This window comes from Pleurodeles waltl, chromosome 3_2 (assembly GCF_031143425.1).
Source record: "Pleurodeles waltl isolate 20211129_DDA chromosome 3_2, aPleWal1.hap1.20221129, whole genome shotgun sequence".
Taxonomy (NCBI): domain Eukaryota; kingdom Metazoa; phylum Chordata; class Amphibia; order Caudata; family Salamandridae; genus Pleurodeles; species Pleurodeles waltl.
In genome coordinates, this window is record NC_090441.1 from 209,708,131 (window position 1) to 209,720,193 (window position 12,063).

Below are 12,063 nucleotides of genomic sequence, written 5' to 3' on the forward strand. Positions count from 1 at the left end.
TAGAGCCACTGTGTAGTTTTATGCTGTAAATATAGTGATTTACATTTACATTAGGTGGAGACCAGTCAATTACATTAGTTTTTTAAATGTTAGCATTCAGTTTAAGCTATATAATTTGTTATATTTTTGTGTTTTTTAGTATTATCTCACCTCAGTGTCACGTACACACTCTCTCAAGTGAACCCGTGACCCCATCTATGGGGATTTAATGGATATATTTACATGCCGAATCCATACGGTGCACTCTTCTCCTTTGTTGATCTATTTCTTCATTACCTCGGATAGTCCTCTTTATATATTAGTTTTTCATACAGTCGGTTACGTTCAGCGTTCTATTATAATAGCGGTTCTTAAAGAAAGTCGTTTTGGTTGTAATAAGTAACAAGTTCCAAAGTGTCCTAAACCAGATTGAACAATAATATAAGAGTTTTATTCATAAGTAATTCTTTAGAGTAGTAATGTTATTAACAACACTCTTTAACTCACTCACTCACCTCTCTGTTCATTCGTATTTCCTTTTATGAAACAGAAATTCCCATCCGCTTTATATAAGAACTTTATATAAGAATCTCTCGTTTCCGAATGAGCGAGGGATGAACTCTATTCGGAAACAAGAGATTCTTATATAAAGCATTTTTCCGCAGAGAACATGCATTCAGTAATTGGTCATATTTATAAATTTAGGCTAAAATCGTAATTCGGATGGGAATTTCGGTTTCATATAAGGAAATACGAATGAACAGAGGTGAGTGAGTTAGTGTTAATCTGTTGTTGTTTAATCTGGTTTAGGACACTTTGGAACTTGTTACTTATTACAACTAAAACGACTTTAAGAACCGCATAATATAATAGAACGCTGAACGTAACAGACTGTATGAAAAACTGATATATAAAGAGGACTATCAGAGAGGTCATGAAGAAATAGATCAACAAAGGAGAAGGGTGCACTGCATGGATTATGCATGTAAATATAGCCATTAAATCTCCATATATGGGGTCACGGGTTCACTTGAGAGAGTGTGTACGTGACACTGAGGTGAGATAATACTAAAAATATAACAAATTTGTTTTACTTCTTATAGCTTAAAAACTGTATGGTAATATTTTAAAAACTAATGTAAATGACTGGTCTCCACGTCACATATATGTAAATCACTATATTAATAGCATGAAACTACACAGTGGCTCTAACGATTTGAAATTTTAATATTTTCTAATTTTTTGGACGTTATACTCAAAGGACATATGTTATGTATTGTTTACAGCCTATATAAGCCCCAAGGAAGTCGTGGGGTGACACACCCCAGATGAAACACGTGTTGGCTTTGGCGGGAGTGATGTATACATGAAGGAATAAAGAAGATTTTTGAGGAGTGTATTGGGACTGAATTTCATGTGACTCAACTGATATACGAGAAGACGTGCGCATAGTTCATATTCACATGGGCTACTTGGGCAGTAGCATAACCGGTGGCATGCCTGGCGCACAACTACTGAACTATCCTTGGCATTGAAAGGAAACAGAGGGGGTAAATGCAGATTACAACACAACAGATAAACTACACAACTCTTAGCAACTGACACTGAATCCTGCAACCAGTGCCTCGTGAGATGTGCTGTAGGGCTTCGTTACCCGCAGCGCTATCGGAACGCCCTCCTTTCTCAGCCGCTTCAACAAGACTGGCATGCGATAAACTAGCACAAAAGGTGGCGGCTGAAACTTGGCTCAGCTCTAAACCACCAGCATCACTCTGGAGTGATTCCAGCCCTGTGTTTTTGCATGGTCCAGGGTTCCAAGCAAGACATCCCACCCTGGACTCTCCTGGAGTCTGCTTGTCAAGATGTCTGGGTAGCTGGGAATTCGGGGTGCCAGCTGACCGAAGGCCCAAACACAACAGCTGCCATCAAGTCCAGAATGATGGAAAATCATAGGAAAGAATCTTGAAGTTTCCGCGCTTTACTTGGAGCTTTTCGTGTCCTGGTAAGAGACTCACCCATACAAGTGCGGGATCTTGTAATCAGAAGTGTAGGGACGGTGCGCGGTGAGACTAGTGTCCATCCTCGCCAATTCCAGAATTCCCCTCAAAGAAATTAAATGAAAATCTGCGATTGTAGCGAAAGCTAGATATTTGTGGAGCATCCTGGGTAAGAGAAAGTAGTGGGGTTCGTGCAACACACACCACTGAGTAGTTTTGGTTCTCTAGTTTTCAGAAATGCCTGAGAGATTATCTAGAGAAAACTATAATTTGTTAGTAATTTACATGACTTTTTGCAGGAGCATGCACTCCACGTTAAAAAAATATATATATGATATATATATTGTGCAAGCAAGTCTAGTCCGTGCAGAGAGTATGCCAGGCCTAGGTGTACAGGTGAACGCAGCAGCTAAGACGCAGCCAGGAGGACCCGCCCCGAGGTCACAAGAGGGAGGCCCTGGGGATGCTGGCAGCCAATCAGACTTCAATGAGCAAGGGATGGCCCCAGAGAGCCAAGCACCCTCAGATCTTCGCGCTGCGCCCCTCCCCAGACCCCCCAGACCCTCCCCACCCTCACCTGCAACTGCTGGATCTCCTCGTAGGCTCGCTCCAGCTCGACCTTCGCAAAGTGCTTGTGCAGCCGGTACATCTGCACCGGGTCCAGCACCGGGTGGGCGGTGAATGCGTTCTTGAAACGGGGGTCGCTCTCCTTCTCCGGATCCGCGTTCTTGCCCAGCTCGAAGTAGCGGTACCGAGCTCCCTGGAAGGGAAAGGGAACAGTGAGCTCAATGAATTACACATTATATACCTGTCCGTGGATATTTACATCACTAACTCTTTGCAGGGTAAGTGCCCCTGAGCCCTCCAGTGTCCGTGCGTAAAACTAATCCCAGCTCTAGGAGCCCTCCAGATTCCGTGCATAAAACTAATCCCAGCTCTAGGAGCCCTCCAGTGTCCCTGCGTAAAACTCATCCCAGCTCTAGGAGCCCTCCAGTGTCCGTGCGTAAAACTCATCCCAGCTCTAGAACTCATCCCAGCTCTAGGAGCCCTCCAGTGTCCCTGCGTAAAACTCATCCCAGCTCTAGGAGCCCTCCAGTGTCCCTGCGTAAAACTCATCCCAGCTCTAGGAGCGCTCCAGTGTCCGTGCGTAAAACTCATCCCAGCTCTAGGAGCCCTCCAGTGTCCCTGCGTAAAACTCATCCCAGCTCTAGGAGCCCTCCAGTGTCCCTGCGTAAAACTCATCCCAGCTCTAGGAGCCCTCCAGTGTCCCTGCGTAAAACTCATCCCAGCTCTAGAACTCATCCCAGCTCTAGGAGCCCTCCAGTGTCCCTGCGTAAAACTCATCCCAGCTCTAGGAGCCCTCCAGTGTCCCTGCGTAAAACTCATCCCAGCTCTAGGAGCGCTCCAGTGTCCGTGCTTAAAACTAATCCCAGCTCTAGGCGCCCTCCAGATTCCCTGCGTAAAACTCATCCCAGCTCTAGGAGCCCTCCAGTGTCCGTGCGTAAAACTCATCCCAGCTCTAGAACTCATCCCAGCTCTAGGAGCCCTCCAGTGTCCGTGCGTAAAACTCATCCCAGCTCTAGGAGCGCTCCAGTGTCCGTGCGTAAAACTCATCCCAGCTCCAGGAGCCCTCCAGTGTCCGTGCGTAAAACTAATCCCAGCTCTAGGAGCGCTCCAGTGTCCGTGCGTAAAACTAATCCCAGCTCTAGGAGCCCTCCCGTGTCCGTGCGTAAAACTCATCCCAGCTCTAGGATGCTCCGGGGCTGGTACCCGGGTCTGCGTCCCTCTCTGCTTCCGATTACATGCACCCTGTACCCCAAGACACAGCAGCAGGTCCCCGAAATACTCCGAATCAACACTGGGCAAGGAAATGTAAGGGGGGGAGAGAAGGGGGTGCCCTAGTGATACCTTAACAAAGGAATTATAACTTCTACAAGTGTTAGACGCGAGAAGGGGAAGGTCCACGCAGAGGCAATGAGCTCACACACCCTTACTCCCAACCCTCAGTTACTGAATGTGACCAAAGCTCAGGTGAAGGCACTCTGCGGGCTTGTATTTTGAAAACTTGCGCCGAGTCTGGTGAGTAACATGACCACGTCCCCGTGCTAGTTACACCCACAACAGCAGCACGAGTACTCGTTCAGCACCACAGGCCATCATGGTACATCCCGAAATAGTTATAACTCACTCAATGTTGTACTGACTAAACGAACTGATCTTTACAGCCTTGAATATGCGCCCTAAATCTCTTCAGGCCTACAGAGGCAGAGATTACATTGTAGATTTCGGTCCTCTCGCTGGCTGGAATGTCCATCACTGTGGCATGGACAGCATCCCCCCCTCCCCACCATGATGTCACTCTCTCGGCCCGCCCCCCCATGATGTGGTGATGGCACGATGCAGAGGCTTTTCACAGGGAAGAGGTTAGAGGCCTCAAGAAGTGCCCCGTTACTGACCAAGGAGGGGCTGTCGCTCGCTTTCAAACAAACTCAATGATGCAACGAAACGCATCCGACCGTCTCCTCCGGTCCGAGTAGAGATTCCACAGATCGCGCTGGACGTAAACATGCACAACATGCACCTCCGCTTCACCGTAGGCCTCTGGGCGCTTTGTATTATAGAGACTCTGGAGCACGGATGTGCTCAGACCCACCCTCCGGTGTGCGGCGTCGGGCCCCCCGTTTCACCCCTGCGAACCCCCTTGCCAGCCATGCTCTAGGGCCCGGCTCCAGGTGCACCGAAGGGCCGAGAGGGGTCGAAGCCGAGGAGTGAGGGCAGGAGGAGTGAGGGCAAAAGGACGGCATCCGAGGGACACCGTGGAGTGGTCTCTAGGGGTCCGACCGACCCTCGAAGATCTACGTAAGAGCAGAAAACGGGGCTTCGTAGGTAAATCTTCACCACAGACAACTCCCTGTAAACATCCTAAGTCCACTCATTGTTCCCCTTGAGTGCAGGCAACTTAGATCCCTGTTCTGACGAGACCGGCAAATCCACAGGGGTCGAAGCGGGTACATCACCAGTGATGGGCGACAGCTGGTTTCCATCCCTCCTCTGGAAGCCACTGAAAAGGACAAGAGAAGCGCCCACAGGCGGCTCCAAAGATTGATGTGGCCCTAGTATCCCTCGCTGCCTTTATGTACGCCATGTACACCAGCCAAAGACACTATACGCACCTTTAGGAAGTGTACCTTAGCCTTCATTGTATAGGAACTGGTATATTTCTGCAGAAATTTGAAAATCAAAATCTATGTAATTTAAAAAAAAAAAAAACACTTTCCCAAAAATGTTTTTCATTCACAGGTGACGAGACAAATTTATATAACAATGCTTGATTCGCTAATATGAATTATGACAGTCTAATTTTTCAGTTTTTTTTAGAGCAGGATTCGGATACAAGAATCGTAAGGTAATTGAAAAGTTAAGACATGAACCAATGAAGAAACTTGTGACCAACTGACTTGTTGCCCTTTTGATCGTTTCTGATTTATCACTACTAATGACAACACGCATAGCATCGTATATATATATATATATATATGTATATATATATATATATATATATATATATATATATATATATATATATATATATATATATATATATATGGAAAATGTCACTTATCCAGTGTACATCTGTTCATGGCATGTTCCGCTGCAGATTCACATGCTGTGCATATACTTCTGCCATCTAGTGCTGGGATCGGAGTGTTACAAGTTGTTATTCTTCTAAGAAGTGTTTTCGGAGTCACGGGATCGAGTGACTCCTCCTCTCGGTCATACTGCGCATGGTCATCGGCTCCATTGTTAGATTGTTTTCCCGCAAAAGGGTGTAGGAAGGAGTGATTGAGTATAGTAATATAAATGTTGTATAAAATAGTAAATAAGAACAGATGTCCATGCAAATGTAAATGCATCTACATATGTACAAAAAATGAACACTGCAACGACTACAGGCTACCGGGGAGGGGGGAGGGTGCATGTGAATCTGCAGCATTACATGCCATGAACAGATGTACACTGGGTAAGTGACATTTTCCGGTCGATGGCATGTGTAGCTGCAGATAAACATGCTATGCATAGACTACAAAGCAGTTACTCTCCCCAAAATTGCAGTGGCTAGCCTGTAGGAGTTGTATGAGATAATGTTCGTAAGACAGCTTGGCCAACATTGCCCTGTTGCTTTTAAAATACATCTACACAATAATGTCTTGTAAATGTATGAGGAGTAGACCATGTGGCAGCTTTACATATGTCGGCCATTGGTAGGTTTCCCAAGAAGGCCATAGATGCACCTTTCTTTCTAGTAGAATGTGCCCTAGGTGTGATCAAAAGTTGTCTTTTTGCCTTAATGTAACATGTTTGTATACATCTAACAATCCACCTTGCTAACCCTTGCTTAGAGATAGGATTTCCTTTATGTGGTTGCTGAAAGGCAACAAAAAGTTGTTTTGTTTTCCTAAATTCCTTACTTCTGTCTACATAGTACGTTAGCGCTCCTTTGAGGTCAAGAGTATGAAGGGCTCTTTCTATGACAGTGTGGCTGTAGAAAGAAGACTGGCAATTCCACGGTTTGGTTTATGTAAAAAGGTGATACCACTTTTGGCAGAAATTTGGGATTTGTTTTAAGTATAACTTTATGTTTGTGTACTTGGAAAAAAAGGTTCTTCAAGAGTGACTGCTTGTATTTCACTAACTCTTCACAATGAATAAATGGCTACTAGGAAGGCAACCTTCCATGTTAAGAATTGAATCCCACAAGAATGCATGGGTTAAAGAGGTGGGCCCATGAGTCTGGTGAGTACAATATTTAGATTCCAAGTAGAAACAGGTGGTGTTCTAGGGGGAATAATACATTTTAGTCCTTCCATGAAGGCTTTTATAACTGGAACTCTGAAGAGAGATGTATGTTGAATAGTATGCAAGTATGCTGATATTGCAGTAAGATGGATTTTAATGGATGAGAAAGCTAGATCCGATTTCTGCAAATGAAGTAGATAGCATACAATATCTTGTATTGATGCTGTAAGTGGATAAGTATTTTTAGATTGCCAGTAGTAAACAAATCTTTTCCATTTGTTAGCATAGCATTGCTTAGTTGTTGGTTTACGTGCCTGTTTAAGAACTTCCATGCATTCTAATGGAAGTTTTAAGTATCCAAATTATAGGACTTCTGGAGCCAAATTGCTAAGTTGAGAGCACTGAGATTTGGATGTCTGATTTGTCCCTTGTTTTGTGTTAACAAATCCGGTCAGTTTGGAAGATTGGAGTGATGTACTACTGACGTGTCTAGGAGTGTGGTGTACCAATGTTGTCGTGCTCACGTTAGGGCTATGAGTATCATGGCGAAAGAGGTCGGACGTAGTTTGTTGACAAGAAAGGGAAGTAGTGGGAGAGGGGGAAAAGCGTAAGCAAATATCCCTGACCAGTTGATCCATAGAGCATTACCCTTGGATAGCGGATGTGGGTGTCTAGATGCAAAATTTTGCCATTTTGCGTTTTCGCTTGTTGCGAATAGATCTATGTCTGGTGTTCCCCACTTTTGAAAGTACTTTTAAAGTACCGGAAAGTGAATCTCCCATTCGTGTGTTTGTTGGTGATTTCTGCTGAGGATATCTGCCAACTGCTTGTCTATCCCTGGAATGTACTGTGCTAATAGGAGGAATGTGATTGTGAATTGCCCATTTCCATATTGTTTGGACTAGAAGTGACAGTTGAGACAAATGTGTCCCGCCTTGTTTCTTTAGGTAATACATGGTCGTTATATTGACTGTTTTTATCAGCACAATCTTGTGTTTGAGAAGGGGTTGAAACGCTTTTAGGGCAAGGAACACAGCTAGTAATTCTAAATGGCTTATGTGAAAATTTCACTATTTTGAATCCCATTCCCCTTGAATGGTAAGGTTGTTGAGATGAGCTCTCCAACCTATCATTGATGCGTCTGCTGTTATTGTGGTCTGAGGCACATGGGGCAATATGTACGAACACATTTTCCCCATTGACACAGAATGGGAAAAACTCTTTGCTACGTCTGGCCCATGGTCTTGAAATGACCGCCCCTTCGTTAAGTTGCTGAGATTCCCCTATTTAAGGGACTTGTGCGTTTGGCGGTCTAACACTAGATCTTGCAGCTGACCCTGTGCTTGAGACCATTGCTGTGAGCGGCGCTGTTGCAGTGTTCTCATGTTTAGACTTGCATGCGGTACTATTGCTATGCAGGATGCCATCGTTCCTAATAGTTTCATGATAAATCTTACAGTGTATTGTTGATTTGGCTGCATTCGTGGTATGAGATTTTGGAAATCTTGTATCCTTTGTGGCTTTGGACAGGCTAAGGCGTTTAGCGTATTGAGAAAAGCATCTAGGTAAGGTTGTACCTGTGCCGGCTGAAGATGGGATTTTTGGTAGTTGAGAGTGAACCCTGGTGTATGTAGGGTCTCTATTATGTATTGAGTGTGTTGTTGGCTTTGTATAAAATTGCTTGATTTTATTAGCCAATCTTCTAGATATGTAAATACATGTATGTGTTGCCTTCTTAGGTAGGCTGCCACTACTGCTAGACATTTTGTGAATACCCTTGGAGCTGTTGCTATGCCGAATGGTAGAACTTTGAATTAATAATGTTTTCCTGCTATCACAAACCTTAGGTATTTTCTGTGAGCTGGATGGATGGGTATATAGATTATACGCATCTTTGAGGTCTAATGCAGTCATGTACTCTTGTTTTTGTAGAAGTGGGATGACGTCCTGCAGAGTTACCATGCGAAAGTGTTCTGACAGGATGTATAGATTTAGGGATCTAAGGTCTAGGATGGGCCTGAGAGTGCCATCCTTTTTGGGAATGAGGAAGTATAGTGAGTATACTCCTGTTTGTTGAGAATGTGGGACCAATTCTATTGCCTGTTTTAGTAGTTGCGATTTTACTTCTTGCTGTAACAGAACATTGTGTTCTGTGGAGGAATGTTTGGTGGGGTAGAAATCAATTCTAGGCAATAGCCACTGCGGATAACTGACAATACCCATTGATTTGGGGTGATGTTTTGCCAATGGGAGTGGAATTGCTGCAGTCTGCCCCCTGCAGGAGATGTGTGGGGTTGAGGGATGGTGAATAAGTCACTGTTTAGATGGGGTAGTGGCTTGTTTTGAAGTTTGGAACTTGCCTCTGTTTCTTAAGTATTGGCCTCTGTAAGGCCCTCTAAATCCCCTTCTTTGGTACTGCTGTTGCTGTTATTGCCCTTGCTTTGCCTGGGAGGCAGAAGCCTCTGTGGATTGTGGCTTGAATCCTCCTCTGAATTGTTGTCTGCGAAAGGAGCCTCTACAGGGTGTTGTGTGTAAGGCTCCCATTGCTTTGACAGTGTCGGAGTCTTTTCTCAGTTTTTTTCTATGGCTGTGTCGACTTCAGAGCCAAACAGGTGCTTTTTATTAAAAGGCATGTTGAGCACTGCCTGCTGGATTTCTGGTTTAAACCAGAGGAACGTAGCCATGCATGTCTACGTATAGCGATGGCAGTATCAACACTTCTAGCTGCTGTATCTGCAACATCAAGGGCAGAACGATTTTGATTATTGCTTATGGCCTGACCCTCTTCCACAATTTGTTGTGCCCTTTTTTGGTGTTCCTTTGAGAGGTGCTGTAGGAGTTCCTGCATCACGTCCCAGTGGGCTCTATCATACCTTGCTAGCAAGGCTTGCAAGTTTGCAATTCGCCATTGGTTGGCAGCCTTCTTTCGCTACCATCTTGCCAGCAGCACCAAACTTTCTACTCTCCTTGTCAGGGGGAGGAGCATCCCCTGATGACTGGCTATTAGCCCTCTTTCTAGCCACACTTCCTACCACTGAGTCTGGAGGAACTTGGTGTGTGATATAATCAAGGTCTGTAGGAGCAGGTTTATATATATTTTTTTTTAATCAATACGTGGTGTTATCACCCTAGCTTTGACTGGCTCACTAAATATTTGATCTGCATGTTTGATCATGCCAGGTAGCATTGGGAGGCATTGATATTTTGAGTGCGTGGGGGATAGCGTGTTAAAGAGAGAATCCTCTTCTAGAGGTTCAGTGTGCATAAGCACCCCATGGTACGCTGCTGCTCTTGAAATAACCTGCGTGTATGCAGAAGTGTCCTTTGGTGGAGAAGGCTTAGACGGGTATAAATCTGGGTCATTGTCAAGAATAGTATCTGGATTGTAGAGATCCCAAGGATCAACCTGTATCACCATGTGAATATTGGAAATGAGTTGGTGAAGGCAAAGGTAGTGGGCTAGTGGGGAAAAAGAAAGTTGTGGTGAATGAGGTGGAGATGTATGGATAGGTAATGGCTTCTCCTTCTGTTTATACATTTTGGCTGGTGGTGGAGCAGTGTCTTAATGTTCCTAAAAGGCCAATTTACTCTTGGTCTGTAGAGGAGGTGCAGTAATTATTCTGCCAGTCTCATTATGGATGTGAATTCTTGATTGCCTTATATCCATAATCTCAAGGATTGGTTGGATCTCAGTGTCCTCAGAAGGTCTATCAGACTGTTCTTCCAGTGATTTGGAGCTCTGTTTAAGATGGCTCAAAAGTCCTTGCTCTTCTGTATAAGAAGGCTTTTTCAGCTCCAAAGATGGTAGTTTTTTTGGGCCCGAAAATACAGCTGAATGTTTCAGCCCCAAAGCAGGGCGTTGAGGCTTTGACCCCGAGGAGTGAGGACGCTTGCTCGAGTCAGAAGTGGAACTCTGGATGGATTTACTCTCCTCCGATACAGACGGAGGAGTGGCCTTTTTCGACGCCGAACCCGAAGGTTGGTCAACAAGAGTCTTTTTTCGGGTCGAACCACGACTCTCTGGCAGTGGTGTATCGAAGGCCTTTGAGGACTTTTAATAAGTGGGTGTAGGGGCAAACGTACTCACGTGCTGACCAGCAGTGAGAGGCCTATCTTCTTCTGAGTCTTGTTCGGAGTCGGTGTCTCTGATGGAAACCGCAGTCTGCGCCTGTTCTTCCTCCACGATGTTGAGATGTTCAGTACTTTGACGCCATTTCCAATCTTCTGGCTCTCCGATCATGCAGGGTTTCCTTGGATCGAAACAATCGACAGGCCTTGCAGTCTTCTTCTTTGTGATCGGGAGAGAGACACAGATTACAAACAAAATGTTGGTCTGGTTAGGGAAATTTTGCGTGGCATCAAGGTCAAAATCGAAACGGAATCCGATCCATCAGGCTTCGACACAGTAGGCCCGAACGGGCACAAGTCGGGCGAAATTTAGTTTCCGACAGTACTATCGGTTCGAGGCTAGGTGGAAACGCAATCGAAACAATACCGACGATTAAGGAAGTTTTCTAAATTTTCCAATTCGAAATCTCGGAGCAAGAGGAAACACGTCCGAATCAGACAGCGGAAAGATAACGATCTAACAATGGAGTCGATGGCCATGCGCAGTATGACCGAGAGGGGGAGTCACTCAATCCTGTGACACCGAAAATAATTCTTTGAAGAAAAACAACTTGGAACACTCCGAGCCCAACACTAGATGGCGGAATAATGCATAGCATGTGTATCTGTAGCTACACATTCCATCAAACGTATATATTTGTACGACTTTGCACAAAACAACTTTAAATGCTGCCTGTTGTGCCCTATGAGTCCTTCGGCTACTGGCCTCATTTTGTGCCTATACAGCCTTCCTCCATGCCCTTATGCAGTCTAGAACTTCACAGCATTCCCTTGTACAAGTAGTGCAGGGTGTCTGTTCTGTGCTATCAGGACATTTTGTGCCTATGCAGCCTTAACTTAAGCCCTAATGCAGTGCAGACTTGGGGCTTTGCCTTTAGAGCCAGGTGGCTGCTGTGCCCTATGAGGACTTTGCCTTCTGGCCACAGGTTGTGTCTATGCAGCCTTCCCATACGCTCTAATACTAGGCCGCAAGTTGTGTCTATGCAGCCTTCCCTCATGCCCCAATGCCAGGCCGCAGGTTGTGTCTATGCAGCCTTCCCTCATGCCCCAATGCTAGGCCGCAGGTTGCGTCTATGCCACCTTCCCTAACACCCCAATGCTAGGCCGCAGGTTGCGTCTATGCAGCCTTCCCTCACGCCCCAATGCTAGGCCACAGGCTGTG

General features: G+C 45.2%; 1 protein-coding gene across 1 annotated transcript in view; it reads right to left on the reverse strand.

Moving 5' to 3' along the window:
* The window catches only part of CHPF (chondroitin polymerizing factor), a 72,954-nt gene that overhangs the window by 12,647 nt on the left and 48,244 nt on the right, over positions 1–12,063 (reverse strand). Inside the window, exon 3 of the mRNA XM_069227199.1 lies at positions 2,554–2,736. Within this exon, the coding sequence (XP_069083300.1) occupies positions 2,554–2,736 (183 nt within the window). The remainder of the gene's footprint in view (positions 1–2,553; positions 2,737–12,063) is intronic.